Raw genomic sequence first — 19,406 nt, 5'->3', positions numbered from 1 at the left:
AAAATCATTTAACTAAGAGCTGAGGAATTGCTAAACTAGTTTAGTCAATTCCACATACTTAATGGCAACATCTCCATAGCTTGGGAAATTCAAGGTGGAGCTCTCCATATATCCAGATACCTTTTGCCTCGATATGATCGTCTGAATCGGCTTTTACAAGTATTAATGAATGGTCCTCAATCCGTGAAATGCTTGAATTATGCATCGAGGCTAGCTCCTGCCGCGAAAATCAAGACGCTTGGGCCCCTTCCCCAGGCAGCTTCGTTCGGCGCTGCTTACACATCCCTTTCGTGTAAACAACCTCCCTCCACAACTTCGTAACTACTGAACTCCCCAACGACATCCAACCTCCAACTTCGAACATCGTCATCGATTCCCTATACTAACATACAGATCCCTAGATCCTAAAGCTCCGAGTAATTCAAGGAAATATATATTTATCCTGCATTCTCTGGAAGGGATGCTTTCCGTCGTATCATTACTCATCATACTACCCCTCCTTAGCCTCGCCCTACACGCCTCCGCTCTCCCTCGAATCCAACAAGAACAGCCTATCCTCTCTGAAATAGGGCCCCTCCCTCTCGTAATATGGCATGGCCTAGGCGATGATTATGGCAACGATGGCCTCAAGCACATAGCCAGTCTTGCTGAAGAAGTCGTTCCGGGCACCTACGTCTACATCGTCACCCTCGGCAACTCGCCCGCGGTTGACCGCGAAGCCACCTTCTTTGGCAACATCACCACTCAGTTGCATGAGATCTGCAAACAGATAGGCAAAGAAAAGATCCTCAGCACCGCACCGGCCATCAATGCCTTGGGATTCTCACAGGGTGGCCAATTCCTCCGCGGATACATCGAGCGCTGTAACTCGCCCCCAGTCCGCAACTTAGTCACTTTCGGGAGCCAGCACAACGGCATTTCCAGCTTTCAGTCCTGCAACGCCTCTGGCGATTGGATATGTAAGGGCGCAGAAGCGTTGTTGCGATTGGGCAGGTGGTCCAGCTTCGTCCAGGCAAGACTCGTGCCTGCGCAGTACTTCCGGAATCCAGAGGAATTGGACCAGTACCTAGCCTACAGCAATTTCCTGGCGGATATCAACAACGAACGGCCAGTGAAGAACAAAACGTACAAGGAGAATTTGGCCAAGTTGAATAAGTTTGCGATGTACATGTTTGAGAACGATACGACGATGGTGCCGAAGGAGTCCGCGCATTTCTCCGAGGTTAATACAACAGATGGTACGGTCACGCCGTTGAAGAGTAGAGCGCTGTATCAGGAGGATTGGATTGGCTTGAAGGAGTTAGATGAGCAGGGGAAGCTCGATTTTAGGACCATTTCTGGTCAACACATGCAATTTTCGGACGAGACACTGCGTGAGGTTTTAAAGGAGTATTTTGGGCCTATTGAGTTGGGAGATCGGGTCGATGCGGTGTGGACCGATCTGGACGTGCAGGCTGTTCTTTTGGATGAATGAGGTTGCGGGATTGTTGGCGTCAACTAAGTAAGGGATGGGCGGGATTACGGTCAGCTGGAGTTCTTGGGTTCTCTGTTGTTTATAAGTGTATAGTTTTAATTTTGATTTGGTTTCTTTTGCTTTTCGGAGATCTCTGAGCAGGCTGCCAGTCTCATAATTGGGGTCTCATGCCATCACTACAATAACCAAGCTCATTCCATTCATAGATGTTTCAACGTAAACCAGAATGACGGGATGGTGCCTTAGAACGACGATAAGTACTTTTATTGGGCCAGGGACCCGTTGATGTCAACTTTTCATTTGCTCCCTCTCAGTTCGTTTCTCCTCTGACGTGTCGAACTTAAAAAACATTAATTCTTGTAATTCAATACTCTAGCAAGAGAAGTCTATCATCATTTCTGACATGCAGCCAAGTTCCTATTTCGCTCCTTGATAACCTAGGTATCATTAATCTTAGCAAACTCTTACCCTGACGGTCAATTATTAATCTAAGTCACTAGGAGCAGGCAGCTCTAGATACCGATTCGTCAACGGGCACCAACGTGTAAGATTGTGGGGGATTTGGCGTTAATGACGGCAAGGCGCGGCGTAGAACCTTGCAGGAATGTCCGTGATGACTCACCAAGCCAATTGAATGATGCTTGGGGTTTCCGGATTTCTGGTCAGATTGGCTCATGTATATATACGAGCAATCGCGAAGGGTGGGAGTGCAAATAAAAAATGGCAGTTAAGATGTTTGTTGCTGGATGTTGTTATTGTATTGATTTTTGGAATTTCCATTTTCTTGGATATCAATTGGTGTGCAATTGAGCGTGTTATCTATAGTTAACTACTGCCTACTCCGTGTTAAACGATACATGAACATTCATAAATAAATAAAAGAAAGAAAAAGAAAAGCGAGGGGAGGAAAGGTAGCGGAAAGATCTGGTAGAGAAAAGATACATAACAGAAAAGAAAACGAAACCATGACTCAACCTCAATCTCAACTTCAACCGCAGCCGCAATCCCAACCTCCTCTTTTCCAAGTTCAGCAATGGATACGATCCTTCCCAGGTCCATCCAAACCAAGTGCATCTTCAGCAGAATCTTCAGCAGAAACCACAATCCCAACAAATGAAACTGCCACAAAGGAATACATAATCTCCACAGACCCCACCCTACTCTCCTTATCTGCCATAAACACCGCCTTTGCCCAAGAATACATGCTCTGGGCCAAACCGCTCTCAGAACCCGTAGTGAAAAGAGATGGTAGACCATTTGTTATGTTTTGGGTTATATAAATATAACATCCCCAAACCCAATGGCATTGGCACAACAATGTTCACCGTCAAACTTTAGCCCTAATTCTTCTTCAATTCTTAACACCAACACCAACACCAACACCACAAACCTCACCCAAATAGGCCTTGCCCGAATAATCACCGACAACACCACCTTCGCCTATTTAACTGACGTCTACATCCTTCCCGAACACCAGTGGGCAGGCTTGGGCTCGTGGTTGCTGCAGTGCGTCACGGAGTGGGTGGATAGCAGGGGCGACAGTTTTAGGAGATTCATGCTTGTGACTGTTGGCGAAAGGGAGGAAGGGGTATTGTCGACGCGTAATGGGGGCAGAGGTGCAGGGGAGGAAAGGTGAGGTTTTCGTTATGGCTAAGAAGGGGAGGGGTGGGTCGGTCTAGGCTTCCTTTTCTTCTTTTGAGCTCTTCCTCTGTTTTTTGAAGATTGGGATACTGCAGATGAGTCCTTTCGCCTTCTTTCTGTTTTCCGATAGACGACAAAAGTTAAAGGGATATTGGTATGTTTCCTGTGAGGCCCAGCACTTTGAATGCTAGGGGATTGTGTTCCATTTCGTGGGTGCGAATTGTTTGAGAAGGAGAAAAGTATTTCCGTGAATGGATGACATTGATGGCATACGCCGGTCAGGTAAAATATGTGCAGTCCAGATCCGTAGTGTAGAACATGCAGCTCCTTCTCAATACTGTTGTAGAATTTCTTCTGTCAGAAGGATGATGAGAATGAGTGGTGCCCGTCCATCACATTAGCAATTGTGCAATCTGCTGTTCTCTGTCCACTTTCGTAGCGGGTGGCGACAAGATATGTCTGCCATGGTCCGGACTTTGACGAATCTGAATACTCTTTGGAGTCCAGCCTCATAACAGAAAAGTCAAAATCCTTGTGTTTGAACTGCATCGGTTTACCACGGTACAAGGAAGAATACGAGATTTTGCAGAGAAACATTTGGATCTCAAGATCCTTCTCCTCCCGTAGAATCGTCATTTTGCCTCTGAGTTAGTCCGCCCACAGCGTGTAAAACCAACGCTCGTAGTAACATCTCGTTTGCTCTCCAAACCGAACGGATTTCCCGACTATCAGGGTCGTCCTCCTCCTCGGTGACCTCTGCATCATCAAACGGAATAACCCGCCCGGGATTTGCAAGGAGTTTCATCCTCCCTTCACCGCCAAGGACAAATGCCCCGCAGGATATTTTGCTCAACCTAACCTGCTTTTGTTGTGCAACGGTTGGGTTCTTGCCAAAGTCACTAATGTCTAACTTCATGGCGAGATTGGCGTTGAAATATGCAGATAGACTGGCTAAAAATGGAGCTGAGGGGTTTTCATCATTATCTACAGTGGAGGCGCTATCTGGATGAGCCCGCTTCACACCGCGGCTCCCGGTTTGATTTGGTGGAGCGTTCGGGGTGTTCGCAAGTACGTTCGATCCGTGAACGAAAAATGCGCTCAGAGACTCGCGGGAGATAAGAACATCCAAGGTTTTCAATGAGGGAGAAATTGGCGGCGGGAATGAGAGGGTCAGTTGCGTCTCTTTGATTACTTTTTCGACTAAAGCCCGAGAAGAAGATGCATGAGCTCTCGATGTAACACGATTCAAAATTGATAAGTAATTTTCAAACGTAGCGCAAAGAAAAGTTGAAGGTAGACGAAGAATTGAACAGCGCGCGTCGAAACTAGTTGCCAGAAATGAAATAAAGTTCTGACGAAGAGAATTTGGAAGACGGGTTAAGAGTAAAGGAAGAAAAGTGACAGATTTTCTCGTATCGTGGTAACCATCCGGGCCGGTAAGCATGGCTGATTTATACGTGATATTCTCATATTCAAGGGTCACCAGTATGCCCGCTGAGACTTCTGGCACGAGGGCATAGGATTCCTGTTCAGGATCTTTGAGGAGGGATTCTTCTTCACTCCAATGGCTCCAGGTCGGGAGCACATCCCATTTGCACGATTTCAAAGAACCTGCTTTTGATACGGCGTCATCGACGGCACCAAGGCCTTGCATTCCAACCCGCACGCCACGAAATACATCGCCTCTGAGAAGGTCCCTGAGGCGGTTTGCGTATAGGTTCAGTCCCTGCGGATTGTCTAGGAGGGTTTGACACTCGTTTCCGTGGTAGAGAGGTGACAACCGGTGAAGGGTCCAGGACGTGGTAAACAGCTGGTCCCCTGATGCCACTGCCATCGACGCGCAGCAATCAATAGATATCGCGTAGACTATGATTCAGCAGCATAAGCTTGTTAATATGTTTGCCTAAGCGGATTAATTCAAACGGGAACATTTCGGGGAATTGCAGCTTCGTGCCTCTAGTTGTCCGTTTCAACTTTGAACGTCTCGAGAGGAATTGAAGCTTAGGATCGCGAGTTAAAAGATCGCGGCTGAAACAAACAGTGCAAACACTGCTTAAATCGCCTCACTTGAACAATCCCTTTGTTATCGACTTCACAAACTCCATCAAACAGGAAGAAGACTCTCTTTTTCTTTATTTTTTTTACAACTCTTTTACCCTTGGCTTTCTGGTGTCTGCAGAAAAATGGCTTTTAATCTTCTGGCGATTTAGTATTCTCTGGACGTCTGCTTTTCCTGCATTTCAAAATGCGTATCAAAGCCAGTGTAACGGGAAGTCATCGTCAAAATGTATTTCTCAGTTGGGGCCATTATTTTCGACCATCGAGGATCGGAGTTTTGGAATATATTCATGAGACGCTTTCTGTTGAGCACATACGACCATAGGGAGTGGAAAACAGGGCTTCCCGTCCGCTCAGCCGTACTTAAGCCACTCGCCGGCCGGTTAGTAGTTGGGTGGGTGACCACCAGCGAATCCCGGCTGTCGTATGTTTTTCTAGTTATAATTTTATAAATTCGAGATTCCATGGTTCCCGGTTCCATGGTACTCTCCCCTATTGGAAAAGAGCAGACAAAATTTCGAAACGCTCTGCTCATTAAAGAAGATGCAGAAGCTTCTTCTGACTGCTGTTCGGATTCCAAGATGCGAGAGTTAATCAAATGATACCGTTCAGCTTAATGCTCAGAACCAATCCAGCATCTATAGAGAAATCTTATTTATCACAGTGCCTTTATTAACGAATCTGCCTTGGAACATTCCTTCATGTACCTGTTTCAGATACCAAGATAAACTTCAACTTGAGGACCTCAAAGAGGTTTGATGAAGTTTGATGAATTGTTTTAATATCAGGGGTTGGAGACGGACTTTTTGTCGGGTTTATCCTCTACGTGTATGAGGCATAGGTACCTAGCTTGCCTGCTATACCGGTAATTATATCTCATGTTGAAGCTCTTGCCGGTGACACACTAGAATGAGATAATACTGCTTAACTTCCAAGTCAAATTCCTTGTAGGTCAACTAAATACCTACATAGGTTTAATTTCTCTTACCCATATACTAAAACGACCCAGCAGATACAGTTATCAAACACGAAGCATGTCGACGAAATTATCTCCGACATATCTATTGGACATAGTAGTAAGCATGCTGCCAATATTTCCTATCTCCTTTTTATGTACAGTGTATACAATTTAGCTCCCTGGCCACAATAACAAGAAATATGCCATCAACTGTCGTGAAGGAACTTTGTCCAAAAGATTCATTGAGCCGTTACGGGGGCCTGGGTATGCCGTAGCAAAAGGGGCCGAGTCGTGTTCTGCACATCCATGACCCCACCCTCTCCTCTGGGGCTGGTATGAATTGCCCTGATTGAAGGATAAACAGCTTTTGATATGTTATATGGGTATCCAGGAGCCAATACGCTTGTTCAACAGAGCCCCAACCTGACCCAGAACGCCTTCTGCATGTATTTAATCAGCCATCAACATCATGACTACTCTTAAGTGATGCATTCCAGGGCGGGATCAGCCTCTTCTCAAATCTTCACATCCGTGGACCTTGGAATAACCCTCATCATCCCGTCGCCAGCAACCAACTCCTAACAGCCACGAGCTAACAATTCAACCTCAATTAAACCAAACGAAAAGATATGGATACCTTCGAAGCCATCGTAATCCTCCTCGTCATCGTCCTGATCTTTACACCGACTCCCGTAACGCAGATATGGCACTGGCTCGCCATCCAATTTGGTTGGGAATGGCTACGTCCACATGGCCCCCCGCCTGGATACCTTGCCCCGCTTCTACTCGAATTGAAAGGCCTCAGGAGTGATATCAATCTGCAGCTTGCGTCGATTGTGGACGCCGTGGCTGCCGGGAGGGGTTCGAGAAGGCCTGGCACGGGTTTACAGGGCTCGGTTGGAAACGAGATGGTTTGATGATGTTTTGTTGTGATTGGTATGTATGTATCTACTTAGGAGGAATCCGTAGACGGGAAAGGGGATGGGAGAGACTAAGTATTATTTGTTAACTGGAACAGACAGTCTGTTTTATATGATTGAGATAGCAAGATATAAATACATGCTGCAGATGGCTGACGATGTTGGGCATGGAGCAGAATCCACACCCCAAAAGAATTTCAATATTCCCCGGATCTAGTTTTGCCTGACCATGAGAATATTGTTCTGGGAAACTGCAAAGAATTGTTTGCGGACAGTGAGTGTTTATTGGATTTTTTGACGACTTTCTATTCTCCATTGATTTACCGGCTGATCGTTTCTTGAACATTGAGCATCAATTGTCAGGGGGGTGGTCCAAAAAGCTATGTCCTATCATCTGCTTCCCTATTTCCGATTCACCTGCCAGACACGTTTTAGGGATCCTTTGGGGGAAGCTGGAATAGCTGTTGATGGTGATATATCTCATACTACCTGTGATAAGAATGGAGACAGCTTTGTATTGTATTTGGCGTGGGCAAAGGTGCAGAACACGATTGTTCTTCTAATAATAATACTTCTGAAAAGAAAGAGAAAAATAAAACTAAATCTCTAGGAATTAAAGGGAGTAAACAGAAAACAAATAAGCCAAGTATCATAGTATCTCGTCAAACAATTAAAGACAATCATAAATACCAATGTGCCTGATATAGAAAGATCCCTTTGGGGCAACGCAAGGATCAAAACTTCCGAGCAAAAGCCAGTCAAACATCATCAAGGGGTACGTTTTGCCAGGGATGAACCAAACCAATCAAAGCGAATAAAAAAATTTTCTTGAAAAGAGAAATATATCATCACATCCCAATCATATCGATCTATCCGTATAAGTTTCAGATTCTCCAAAAATGTAACCTTGCGGAAACCATGTATCATGTCAGTCACGGTTCATCCAAATCCGATCTCTCCGTCAAACGCAATGCCTCATCAACACTGCGGGTAAAATGTTTCATGCCCCCCGCAGCCTCCACAATCCCGCTCTTCTCCATCATACGAAATATCGCTGTCCCGGGACGCGGATACCGGCAGAAAAACACGCGTACCCCCTGGTCAACGTATCCCTGCACAATCTCACTAAGCACCTGGATCCCTGAGCCATCAATGCTCGTGACACCGTGAATATCAAAGATCATATTTCTGTTATGTTCAGGAGCACGCACGCGCGGTAATGCCGGGTGTGCAGCGGTTGTACCATAGAACTCCAAGCGACGGAGTCTGTTCTTCAAATCACCCGTGTTCGCGAAAGTAAGCGGTTCGGGAATCTTGACGATTAGGCAACCCTCGATGAATTCGACTTTTTCGGGCTGGATCTCGGCGTTCTCGAAGCGGTCGTGGGTGCCGTTTACTTTCCCGAGGATCTGGATACGGGGCTTCGTTGCGTGGCGGATTATTTGCAGGATAGAGAGACCTATGCCGAGGGCGATGCCGAGGTAGAGTGAGTAGAAGATTGTTGCGAAGAAAATTATAAGTATCAGGCTCAATTCAGACCAGCCACGGATGTTGAAGAAGAATCGAAGGTCGTGAGGGGCTTCTTCGATGAGGGAGATGGCGACTACGGAGATCATGGAGGAGAGAACTGCCATCTGTAGTTAATTTGGTGTTAGCATCGAGAACTGTTTGTGCTTCTTATTTTGGGTTTTGCTGTTGGTGGAATAAGGAGGCTGACGTACGGGAAGGTAGTAAAAATAAGGCAGCATAAACAGGATACAGAGCAAAGTTATAAGGCAGAGAAATATACTACTCATAGGGGATTTCGCGCCCGTCGCCGCATTGAGCTTGCTTCGCCCGTATCCTCCGAAAGCAGGGAGGGCCATGAAGCATCCGCTAATAACATTGGCTACTCCCAAGGCGACGAGCTCGCGATTAGCGCTCAAAGCCATTCTTTTTATAGCTGTGCTTCCATCACCAAGACCCTTGGCAGCGACTGATGATTCAAAAAACCCAAGCAATGAAATGATAAAAGATGTGCTCATTGCGGTGGGAAGATGTTTCAAGTGAGACCATTTATATGGCCATCGGAAGGCGAATGTCGGGTTTCCTGTTTCCTTCAGGGAGCCAAGGACTTCCAGACCCTTTGTATCCCACCGGAGCTGCCAAGTCAAGATAGCAGAGAGGAAGACGACTAGAAATCGGTCAGGGAAGAAGACAACTGCGGGGAACCGTGGTTCTAGACGTCTTTTCAATATCCTGTGACACAAGCGTTAACTAAATAATTGTAGGTCCCCCCCTGTATTTTCATGTCAATGAGCGTACCTGAAAATCATGATGATGGCGAAGCTACCAAAAGCAACCGCGCAGGTTAAACCGTGGGTAGAACTAATATGTCGAAATAGAAACCCCAATTTCTCCACACTGCTACCGTGCGCTGAACCACTCTGTTTTGCTAACGAGGCTAGACCCAGTTGCGGGATCAACTGATCGACGAAGATCATGAAGCCAATGGCACTGATGAATCCTCTAAGGAACGGTCGACTAAGGATATTATCTAGGAAACCCAATCGAGTGATACCAGCAATTAGCACCATGGCTCCTGATAACCCTGTCACAACACCAATTATCTGAGCATTGAGAACAGAATTGTCATCTGTAGAATCGCCCGCATCTATGGCACCACGGATAACCGTGCCAACTAGAAGAGAGCCTGCCGCTTCTGGCCCAATCACCATGGTTGGGCTACTCCCAAAAATCGCATAGGCAAAGGGACTAAACACAAATCCATAAAGCCCATTTATAGCAGGAGCTTGCGCAACGTTGGATGCAAGAGACAGCGCCATTGGGATATATATCGAGGCCACGGTAATTGCTGCCGTCAGATCGCCCTTGAGCAAAGACCAACGATACTGGGTTATCCAATTGAAGAATGGCACATAATATGAGATATACCTAGAGAAATAGAGGATCGATTAGCAGGAGCTAACAATAATTCTACAACCACCGGAATGCTGCAATTTCATATGTTTGTTTAAATTTCGAAGAGGTTACGCACATAGTCCTGTGATTTTTCACTCCATGCTGTTTGGCCAATTGCTTCGTGGTAGCCCTAGGAGGCACTCTCGGTGGATCACATATAGCATCGCCCCTATCAACAGAATGTACACTTGATCCTTCATGAGGGCTATCATCGTAATTACCAATGCCGTTTCTCCGAACAGGGCTAGCTCCTCGAGCGGACGAAGACCCAGGGCGAGGGGAGAATGTCCCATGGTCACAAGAACGGGACCCGCATGCTGGTTCCAAACGGTTATACGATTCTAGAAGTCGTGTTCTGAAATTCACCTCACCTGGAGGCGGAGTCGGCGTTTCGCTTTCCTCCCCGCTCTCTCGGTGGGCAATGAAGGCAGAAGGAGATTGCGAACCGTTGCGGGATGATCGCGAATGGAAAAGGCTAACCACTCGATCGCGGAGTGATTGCGCCTGTTGAGGCTTTACGGGATCAGAGACAGGCATGGTTCCACGATTCTGGCTTTAGATTCCCGGAGCGGGAGGGCCGTTAGCCGAAAGGAAATCGGCACGAATAAATGTCTGTTTCGGGAGGGCAGTTGGAAGATCCTGCTCATGGGTTTATAAGAACAAAATAGCAGAGTAAAGATACCCTGTCACTCAACTGGAGGGGTGGCAGAGAGCATAAAATAGACACCAGGAAGATAGCTGGAGGTAAACCAGTCGGCAGATGACTGTCGGTTGCATCAAGTTTATAATCGGACCCGATATTGGTGTGGGATTTATTGGGCGGGGAGTGGTCGAGAGAGCATTGTCCACCACATGCAGAAGACTACATTGTCAGTTAAATGGCTAAACGCAGTTCCACCCCTCAGCGTGATGCCACTCGTCGGGAATTTGAAACGGGAGATATCTATCTATATCATGCGGTTCCAAAGGAGATGCGTCAGCTTATATAACTAAGTAGTCACATGACACTGTTTTTGAGAGCTTCTTTTTGCAGGCACAAAAACTCAAAAAGACTCACTTCAAACAATTTCTAACAGGACAAGACTGCGAGTTTTAACACAGGAGAGCAGCTCATATTACCATATTTGTAACACCTATTCCATCCAGAATATCCAGAAGAGGGCATTTACCTTCTAACCAAATATCTCTATTCTGGCACCATCCGTTTTATTAGAACCGGAGGAAAACAAGAAGGGTAATAAAAAAAAGGGAAAAAAAAAAAAAAGGAAACGAAAAAGCTGGTCTATTTTACCTCCGTCAATCCCCCACAGTCGCCTCGCCTGAGATAGGCACGCTCCGCCCACCATGTCATTAACAAATTGCCGTTTCTATGAGGAGAAATTTCCGGAGATTGATAGCTTTGTGATGGTGAACGTGAAGCAGGTACGGTTCACCGAATAAGCCACGCCACTGGTGGTATGGCATGCGGATATGAAAATATCATCAATCTAATCTCTACAATAACCCGCCAAACAGATTGCAGAGATGGGCGCATACGTTAAGCTTTTGGAATACGACAATATTGATGGAATGATCTTGCTTTCAGAGCTGTCGAGAAGACGTATCCGAAGTATACAAAAGCTTATTCGAGTGGGTAGAAATGAAGTTGTGGTTGTGCTTCGTGTCGATAAGGAAAAAGGCATGTGAATACCGACCGACCGTTTAAGGCATAGGATCAGAGGCTAATACAATAATACATGGTACGGTGTAATAGGCTATATCGATCTTTCTAAACGAAGAGTATCCCCTGAAGACGTCATCAAATGCGAAGAACGATACAACAAGAGCAAACTAGTCCACTCAATCATGCGTCATGTAGCGGAGAAAACAAAGACCCCCATGGAAACGCTTTACTCAGAGATTGGTTGGCCACTGAATAAGAAATTTGGTCATTCTATCGATGCTTTCAAACTCTCCATCACGTACGTAAGCCTCTGCGTCGCCATTCAATATGAAATTTTTGGGGGAAAAGAAGACAAAAATCATATATCCGCGTGGCTAACGAAACTAATTAATTACTCTGCAGAAACCCAAGTGTGTGGGATGACGTAACATTCCCTAACCAGGTGGTCAAGGACGAACTGCAAAGCTACATCAGCAAAAAGCTTACACCCCATCCCACCAAAGTTCGTGCGGACGTGGAGGTCACTTGCTTCAGCTATGAAGGCATTGATGCTGTTAAGGATGCCCTCAGGACTGCAGAATCAAACAACACGCAAGATGCGCAGGTCAAGGTCAAACTTGTGTCGCCGCCACTATATGTGCTAACAAGCCACTGTTTGGACAAAAACCATGGAATTGCGGTGCTGGAGGAGGCTATCAAGAGCATCAGTGATAGAATCCAGGCGTCTGACGGGGCCCTTGTGGTTAAAATGGCGCCCAAGGCTGTCACCGAACATGACGATGCAGAACTGCAAGCGTTGATGGACAAGAGGGAACGGGAAAACCAGGAAGTTAGCGGGGACGAGGACATGAGCGAGAGCGATGAGGGTATCGTCGATATGTGATCCAAGGATCATCTGTTTTTTTGCCCCTCTTCGCTTTATACTCTTCGCCTTTGCTATATTAGTTTTTCTTCAGCCATTTTTCTCCCCTACAAAAACCTTTTCGGTCACGAATCTATGAGATGATGACCTGGTCTTTCAATGTTTAAGGAGATAGCGATAGATTTTTTTCTTTTTCCTTTGTTTTTTTCTTTTTTCTTTTTTTTTTTTTTAGAAAAAAGGATATCAGAACAGCGTCAATTTGTCCGTATTTTCGTATTTAACAACTTGTGTCGAAATGCAAAGCACTTGTCGACCAGGATTTGTGTTTCATCATCTGTTTTCTAGCTGTCGCCATCAGAACACTGGCAGTCTACGCCTCGGAAACCTACTGACTCTGTGGACACCGCACACCGCACAACGCACAAGAGAAGGTTCGGATATCCTTCGTATATCCACTCTCGGGCGGGCCGATACCAAGCTCAGTGGCAAATTGGGTCTACAAATAACAAGCGGCAGCTTGCCAATGTGGCTTGCTTAGCTGGCCTCCCCTCGTAAATGTCTTCTAATACGTCTTGCTTGCTTGTTGCTGTTTTAACTGGGATCTGGGCAATTTGGGCTTGAATCAGGGCTAGACTGTCCCCGCAATTTGTTGCCGTTAAACTAGCTTGTCAACGTCGCCATGAGCAACCAACTCAACTCTTCTCAATTTACCTTTAACCTGCCGGCCTGAATGCTGCAGGGACGTCAATGGCTGCTCATTGAGGGACGATACATGTTTGATACCCTCAACTATCATCCTTCAGCACCCATATCCATATCCATTCCTCAATCAATTCGAAGGTAGCTAACCTATCACTCCGATAACTGCTCAAAATGGTGCGGTGGTCACACCTGTTCAGCTCGGACGATCGTCGTCGACATCGCCAGCTCCATGAGGGCCGCAGATGTAAGTAATGCGCCGTTCCAACAACCTCAATTGCCGTAAGTTTGGTGACAGGTGTGCTTTCAAATATATATATATATATATATATATGTTCAAACATTGATAGCAAGTTGTAAATAGTGCTCCCCGTGCGGCGCAATGAAGCTATTCCGCCTGCATTGCCCGCTAAAGAGGTCACAAAGGTCGCCCTCCGCCTGAAGTACCAGATTGAACAGGTCATTCCTTGCGAGCTTGAAGAAAAGGCTTTGACAAAGCCAAATAGCAGTGTTATTACCAAGGCTGTTATTCAGACTGCCCGCGAGGCTGCGGGGGAATATAACAAAGCATGTGTGGTCTACTGCCTGCTGGTGTGTCTCCGATGGTTCAAGCTACAGGCACGGGTCGAGCTGTGGGATTCAGACCTTCATGAGTTAAGGGCTGTGGTCTGTGAGGTGCTTGCGAAGAGGATGTGCGTTTGATCCGCACCATTTGTACAGTATCATGGAGAAAATATGCTTACCAATGTTCCACAGAATCGAGGCTGAGGAAGACCAGGACTACCTTATGCAAGAGGTGCTCTTGAAGCGCTATGCGATCTTCCTTGATGGAGAAGATACTCCTCCGGTCAATGTCATTGAACGAGCTGTTGACCTCCATGCGTTGCGAGTAATCGGGTCTTCAGGATATCAGAAATGCATCAAATATCTCTGGCATGGCTGGCTGTGCCAGGACGACAAAGACCCGTCCACGTTCATCGAGAACCCGGAACGAGTCAATACGCATTACTGGGCCCATTTCAACCCAGATAGACTGAGGGCTCCTATCTACCAGAATGCTGTCCAGATATTCTTCTCCCTGCTTTACCTTGCCCTGTATACCGGGGTGATCAACACAATTAACCCATCGGGTGACCTCGATATTGTAGAAGGATTACTCTATCTGATGACATTAGGATTTATATGTGATGAAATTGCCAAATTTTGGAAAGTAGGACGCTTTTACTTTGGCTTCTGGAACGCGTTCAATTCTACCCTCTATACCCTTCTCCTTGTCTCCTTCATCCTCCGCATCGTTGCCCTCACACGTTCGTCAGATAGCCATGATGCGGAGAGAATGAAGTTTAATGCGCTCAGCTATAACTTCCTAGCGTTTTCCGCCCCGATGTTCTGGGGCCGTATATTGCTTTTCCTAGATACATACCGCTTCTTCGGTGCCATGCTTGTAGTCCTCAAGGTGATGATGAAGGAGAGTTTGATATTTTTTGCCTTGCTGGCTGTCGTTATCATTGGATTCCTCCAAGGGTTCATGGGCATGGATCAAGCTGATCCAGGCAATGCAATGACGCCCTCCGTTATTCTCCAGGGCATGGCAAACACCATCATGCAGAGTCCGGATTTCAGTGTCTTTCAGGAGTTTTCCGCACCCTTTGGCATTCTACTCTATTACCTCTTCACCTTCGTGGTGATGGTTAGTAGGTGACACCGTTTTATATCTACTCGTCTTTCCCCTGGGCAATATACAAACACATTCTGACTATTACTTCAGTCCTCCTGAATATCCTCATCGCGCTCTACAACAGTGCCTACGAAGATATTACCGGCAATGCCACAGACGAGTACATGGCCCTGTTCGCTCATAGAACTATGCAATTCGTGCGCGCCCCTGATGAAAACGTTTTTATTGCTCGTATGCTTTCTCTCCTCCCCCCATAATCCTACGGTTGTCGCACCCTGCTAACCAATCTCTCAACAACAGCCTTCAATCTAATTGAAATCTTCCTTCTCATTCTCCCCTTCGAATGGTGGCTCTCCACTGATAAATACGAGCGCCTAAACCATTACGTAATGGGCGTTATCTACTCTCCACTTCTCTTCATCACTGCGTTCATCGAGACCCTGAACGCGCGCCGTATCCGCCTCAACCGCCGCCTGGGTGAAGAAGACGACGACGTACTTGAGGAGTGGCAAGCAGCTGCACAGGATCTCAACATTGACTTCGAGGCGGACAGTTGGGATTTGAAAGTTGCGAAGACTAAGCCGAATGTTGAGGTTGACCCGTGTGTCTTGGAGGTTAGGGAGTTGAAGGGGCAGGTTGTGGAGCTGATGGAGTTGACAAAGAAGTTGAAAGAGGAGGTGGAGGCTGGCAGAGGATCGAGTGGAGGTGGAAGTGGAGTGGCGGTGGTTAACGGGGTTCATGAGGCAGGGGATGAAGGGAGTGGAGATGGAAGCGGAAGCGGAAATGCGGAGCGATTGGAAGACATTAACGGGGAGGGGGATGGGGACGGCCAGGGGTAGGGCAAGGAGGCGGCATGATTTGACCAGATGGTGACAAGCTAGCCTATTTTTTTTTTTTTTTTTTTTTTTTTTTTTTTTTTTTTTTTTGTCTTTTCGGGGGAGCTGGGCAAGATTTATTGCTTTGATTCCTTCGTTGCTCGTTTCAAGTCCGCACACCCTTACCTATCCCAGTTTCGTATGTATCTGGCGTGGCTTCCCATTGTCGAATGACTGCATGACCATATTATGCCGATTTCCATTTCGTACTGACTCAAAGTCTGGTCGAGTCTGGATATGCGATTTTCGGTTGTTTCCCGGGCCTGTATATTTCCATAGGATCTTTTATTGAGTTTTATACCGGGCTCCCAAACTGCTGAGCTAATATTTACTGCCTATGAACGCCCATTAACCACTGAAGACAACCCTCTACCAAGGACTTCCTCTTCTACAGACTGCTAACTTGATCTTATAGAAGCATTACCGAACTTACAAATTACATACTCTATTATGAAAAGTATGGCTGTATGATTAGTACATACAAATTGCACTTGTAGGCAGCACTGATAATAGCTAAACAATGACTGAGGCTGTAACCCACATCTCTAAACCAAGACAGGGGAAACAAATTAAGTCAACAGCTAGCCAGCCCCCTATCAAAAGGTGAAAGAGAAATCCTCCCGATCTATTTCCAAAGCTTAAAATAAACGAAAACAGACAGGAAATGCATATATGTAGGCAAAAAGTACATGAAGAAGGCTAAGCGGGCAAGATATTGCTCCGAGTCCCACTGGCAATGTGCACCAGAAATAAAACTTAATACAAACAGAAGACATGACATGCCATCGCATAACATCGCGTCGTCAATTTGATGAATGCTGTAACGAATAAAGAATGGGAAAGAACGAGGTTGGGAACCAATCGATCAATTTGTCGATCGCCGGAGGTGGGATGGAGTATGATATAATGGTGGTGATGTAGTGCGTTGCTTATTGTTTGTGAGTGTTGCAGACAACGTGGGAATCCTGTCACCCAAGCTTGTTGACATACAATGCCTCAAAATCTAGCTGTCCGATCATCCCACTAACACGATCAATCTCCTTATTGAGATCCTCCGCATTTTGGGCAAGGCTGCTAGCCTCATCGAATTTGCGTCTGCGGTTGGCATCCGCCACCATTTCATTGACAAAAAACTTCTGCTCTTCGAGCACGATGAGACGCTCACGGAGGGATTTTTCTTCAGTTTCCAGGGCGGAGATGGCGCTACTGTTGTCGCTAGCTAGACTGGTGGAGCTACCTGCGTTCTCATGGTTGCCATATTTTATTGTGGCGAGAGCGTTCTTGGTGCCATTTGCGGTGTTATCATTGACGGGAAATTTAGTGCCGTGGGGAGTGGCGTGTTTTAAGACCTTGGGCAGTGATTTTAGGGGAAGCATGTGGAGGTGCAGGAAATTCGTGGCTTGGTGGTAGATAGCTTTTTGGAGCTTGGATTGTGTTGGAGATGATGTTGGGAGGTCACGAATTCGTCTAGCGGCGATGTCGTATTGAGCAAAGGAATCCATGAGGCGTCTACGGACTTTGGCGGCATCCGTAAGTTGGGTCGGGGAAGGGGGGTTCTCTGGATCTCTGGGTGAAAGATGTTAACGTTGGAGCTTGTAAAGGATATAAGGCAGCAGGTTAAACTAACTGTAAAGCGGAAAGCAGTTTTTGGAATCTGGGTAATAGCAAACGAATGCCTTTCTCAAACTGTGCAAGATTCCTATATACCCGAAGATCTGGGGGTACTTTGAGGAGGTCTTGTGAGACTTCTCTTCGGTCAAATATAGTTGACTTACACTCCTTGCAAAGACGAATGTCGATGCTGAGTGTTTCGCTGGCAGTCGTAGGCTTTTCTGACACTTGGGAGTCTTCCAAAGGATTAGCATGATCCAAAAATCGACCGTGCATAGAAACATACTGGTAGCAATGTCTAAACCTATTTCCAAAGAGCATCCTGTTACGGGATCACCACAGACGACCCTCCCGCAGGTTCGACAATGATGTCTCCGGAACGTGTAACTCGAAAAGTCTTGCTGGCAAAATGGGCATCTTGAAACACTGGCATCGTCTTCCCAGCTCACAACAGATTGTTCGAGCTTCTTCCTCTGATCATTCTGCCATGCTATTGACCATAGTTTATTGGCCCCTGGTTGAATCTGGTCCGGGGGAAGAGTAGATAGTAGCTGGGTCAGCCGAGTGAGGCGCTTTTCCAGTCGCGAGACTTCCAGGAATGCCTTGTCCACCTTTTGTCTACGTATTTTGGTGAATTCTGAGGTGTGATCGCGTTTCTGGCCTATTTAATACCTTAGAAAAAACAGTCAATTACTTCATAAACGGGACATGGCCTACCATTATGGTCATTGTATCCCTCCCTCGACTTGTAACAAGTCTCACACACCCTACACCAATATCCACGAACAGGTTCATGTTGTGCGGATCTAGAGAGCTTCATTTGATACATAGTATGTTCCTCGCAGAAGAGTTTCCCGCATTTGCGGCAGTTCACGCTGCCGGAAGTAACGGAAAGTCTCTTCTGGCATAGCGGTTCCAAACAAACATCATACAAACCACGCGGTTGCCAATGCTCTCTTGTGACCACTTCATCCGGATCCACTATCTTTGGTGGCTCAGAAGCTATCTGACCTGAAGGGGTGCGGCTGGGCGTGGAAACGGATAGCGGGATATGGTTGTTGGATTCGAAGACCTCGAGGCCCTTAAGCTTTTGATTCAGAACAGCTAGCGGCTGAAATCGTTTTGCCTTTTCGACCTGTATCTGGAACCAGTCCTTCACTTCGATCTGCCGGTCGTCCTCGAGATTGGGGTGTGTATCGTCAAGGTGTCTAGCTCCTGACGTCAGAGAGAAACACGAAACATGTGATCGAAGGGAGCAGCAGTAATTACCTGTTAAGTTGCAGCAATGTAAGCTGGGAGAAGCTAGTTAGCATCATCGTGGGCATTTCGATATACGATAGAGCACAAGATAAACATGTACAAAGGAGTTATTAAGCGCAGAAAATGCGACATAAACTCACCATCTCCTCGTTGCAAATGGGGCAAGCGAGACGGGAACTTCCTGCCGCCATCGAAGCCCGAGATGAAGATGAATCGCCATTTCCCAGAGATATTCGGGACACGATGTCCTGCGTATCTGCTGAGAATTGAGAGGTGGAGCCCTGGGAATTGAGGGAAACGCTGCTGGATGTCGGGGAGAGGAGGCGGGACTGCCTGTGCGGAGAGGGTGTGGGGGCAGTAGGAGTTAGAGACCTTCCGCTGCCCAACACTCGGCCTCCTCCCAGAATCCTCTTCGGCATGATCTTTGCGAAATGAGGGAGGCTCACGGGTAGTGCGTTGGGTGGGTTAAAGGGATCATGAAGGTATCCCGCGCGGAGGGTTTAACGATATGGGGCGAAAGGACAAGGTTCAGCGTTTGGAGACCGGCCTGACCTTGGGCTTGGCGGCGGAGATCAGCTAAACCGTATAACGCGGTCCCCACGCTTAAGCGCCCACAGTATGGAGATTGTGATGGACTAAGGTAGAAATAAAAAATAGACGGGGTTAAATTTTCTTGTTTTGTTGAAAGGTAAGAAGAAAGAAAAAGTGCTGGCGCATGAAATGCATATTTAATTATTAGGTTGGTT

General features: G+C 46.6%; 8 protein-coding genes and 1 non-coding gene across 9 annotated transcripts; 6 read left to right on the top strand and 3 right to left on the bottom strand.

Annotated features, from left to right (window-relative positions):
- Positions 1-460: 460 nt before the first annotated feature.
- Positions 461-1,474, top strand: PAAG_12104 (hypothetical protein; the record flags this gene model as incomplete). The annotated part of the gene is made up of 1 exon (XM_015847637.1): positions 461-1,474. The coding sequence occupies one exon, from the start codon at positions 461-463 to the stop codon at positions 1,472-1,474; it is 1,014 nt and encodes a 337-aa protein (XP_015702712.1).
- A 965-nt stretch (positions 1,475-2,439) lies between these two features.
- On the top strand, positions 2,440-3,110 carry PAAG_05836 (hypothetical protein; the record flags this gene model as incomplete). The annotated part of the gene is made up of 2 exons (XM_002792002.1): positions 2,440-2,738; positions 2,813-3,110. The coding sequence occupies 2 exons, from the start codon at positions 2,440-2,442 to the stop codon at positions 3,108-3,110; spliced, it is 597 nt and encodes a 198-aa protein (XP_002792048.1).
- A 609-nt stretch (positions 3,111-3,719) lies between these two features.
- PAAG_05835 (hypothetical protein) lies at positions 3,720-4,949 on the bottom strand (the record flags this gene model as incomplete). Its single annotated transcript, XM_002792001.1, has 1 exon — positions 3,720-4,949. The coding sequence occupies one exon, from the start codon at positions 4,947-4,949 to the stop codon at positions 3,720-3,722; it is 1,230 nt and encodes a 409-aa protein (XP_002792047.1).
- A 539-nt stretch (positions 4,950-5,488) lies between these two features.
- On the top strand, positions 5,489-5,604 carry PAAG_12103. The gene has a single exon (XR_001551851.1). It is a non-coding gene; the product is annotated as a 5S ribosomal RNA (ribosomal RNA).
- A 727-nt stretch (positions 5,605-6,331) lies between these two features.
- Positions 6,332-7,048, top strand: PAAG_05834 (hypothetical protein; the record flags this gene model as incomplete). Its single annotated transcript, XM_002792000.2, has 2 exons — positions 6,332-6,395; positions 6,759-7,048. 2 exons carry the CDS (start codon positions 6,332-6,334, stop codon positions 7,046-7,048), a joined length of 354 nt encoding a protein of 117 aa, XP_002792046.2.
- A 935-nt stretch (positions 7,049-7,983) lies between these two features.
- Positions 7,984-10,549, bottom strand: PAAG_05833 (sulfate transporter; the record flags this gene model as incomplete). Its single annotated transcript, XM_002791999.1, has 4 exons — positions 7,984-8,685; positions 8,773-9,289; positions 9,356-9,985; positions 10,089-10,549. The coding sequence occupies 4 exons, from the start codon at positions 10,547-10,549 to the stop codon at positions 7,984-7,986; spliced, it is 2,310 nt and encodes a 769-aa protein (XP_002792045.1).
- An 807-nt stretch (positions 10,550-11,356) lies between these two features.
- On the top strand, positions 11,357-12,558 carry PAAG_05832 (eukaryotic translation initiation factor 2 subunit alpha; the record flags this gene model as incomplete). Its single annotated transcript, XM_002791998.1, has 4 exons — positions 11,357-11,434; positions 11,528-11,621; positions 11,766-11,973; positions 12,078-12,558. The coding sequence occupies 4 exons, from the start codon at positions 11,357-11,359 to the stop codon at positions 12,556-12,558; spliced, it is 861 nt and encodes a 286-aa protein (XP_002792044.1).
- Positions 12,559-13,410: 852 nt separating this feature from the next.
- Positions 13,411-15,753, top strand: PAAG_05831 (vacuolar conductance; the record flags this gene model as incomplete). The annotated part of the gene is made up of 5 exons (XM_015845692.1): positions 13,411-13,483; positions 13,601-13,928; positions 13,993-14,930; positions 15,005-15,145; positions 15,215-15,753. 5 exons carry the CDS (start codon positions 13,411-13,413, stop codon positions 15,751-15,753), a joined length of 2,019 nt encoding a protein of 672 aa, XP_015699918.1.
- Positions 15,754-16,757: 1,004 nt separating this feature from the next.
- Positions 16,758-19,079, bottom strand: PAAG_05830 (vacuolar segregation protein pep7; the record flags this gene model as incomplete). The annotated part of the gene is made up of 6 exons (XM_015845691.1): positions 16,758-17,355; positions 17,417-17,636; positions 17,687-18,061; positions 18,118-18,608; positions 18,670-18,692; positions 18,801-19,079. 6 exons carry the CDS (start codon positions 19,077-19,079, stop codon positions 16,758-16,760), a joined length of 1,986 nt encoding a protein of 661 aa, XP_015699917.1.
- Positions 19,080-19,406: the final 327 nt, after the last annotated feature.

The sequence above is a fragment of the Paracoccidioides lutzii genome (genome assembly GCF_000150705.2).
Source record: "Paracoccidioides lutzii Pb01 unplaced genomic scaffold supercont2.16, whole genome shotgun sequence".
Classification (NCBI taxonomy): Eukaryota; Fungi; Ascomycota; class Eurotiomycetes; order Onygenales; family Ajellomycetaceae; genus Paracoccidioides; species Paracoccidioides lutzii.
The sequence above is the reverse complement of the archived record's forward strand: the minus strand, read 5'-3'. Positions and strand labels throughout refer to the sequence as shown.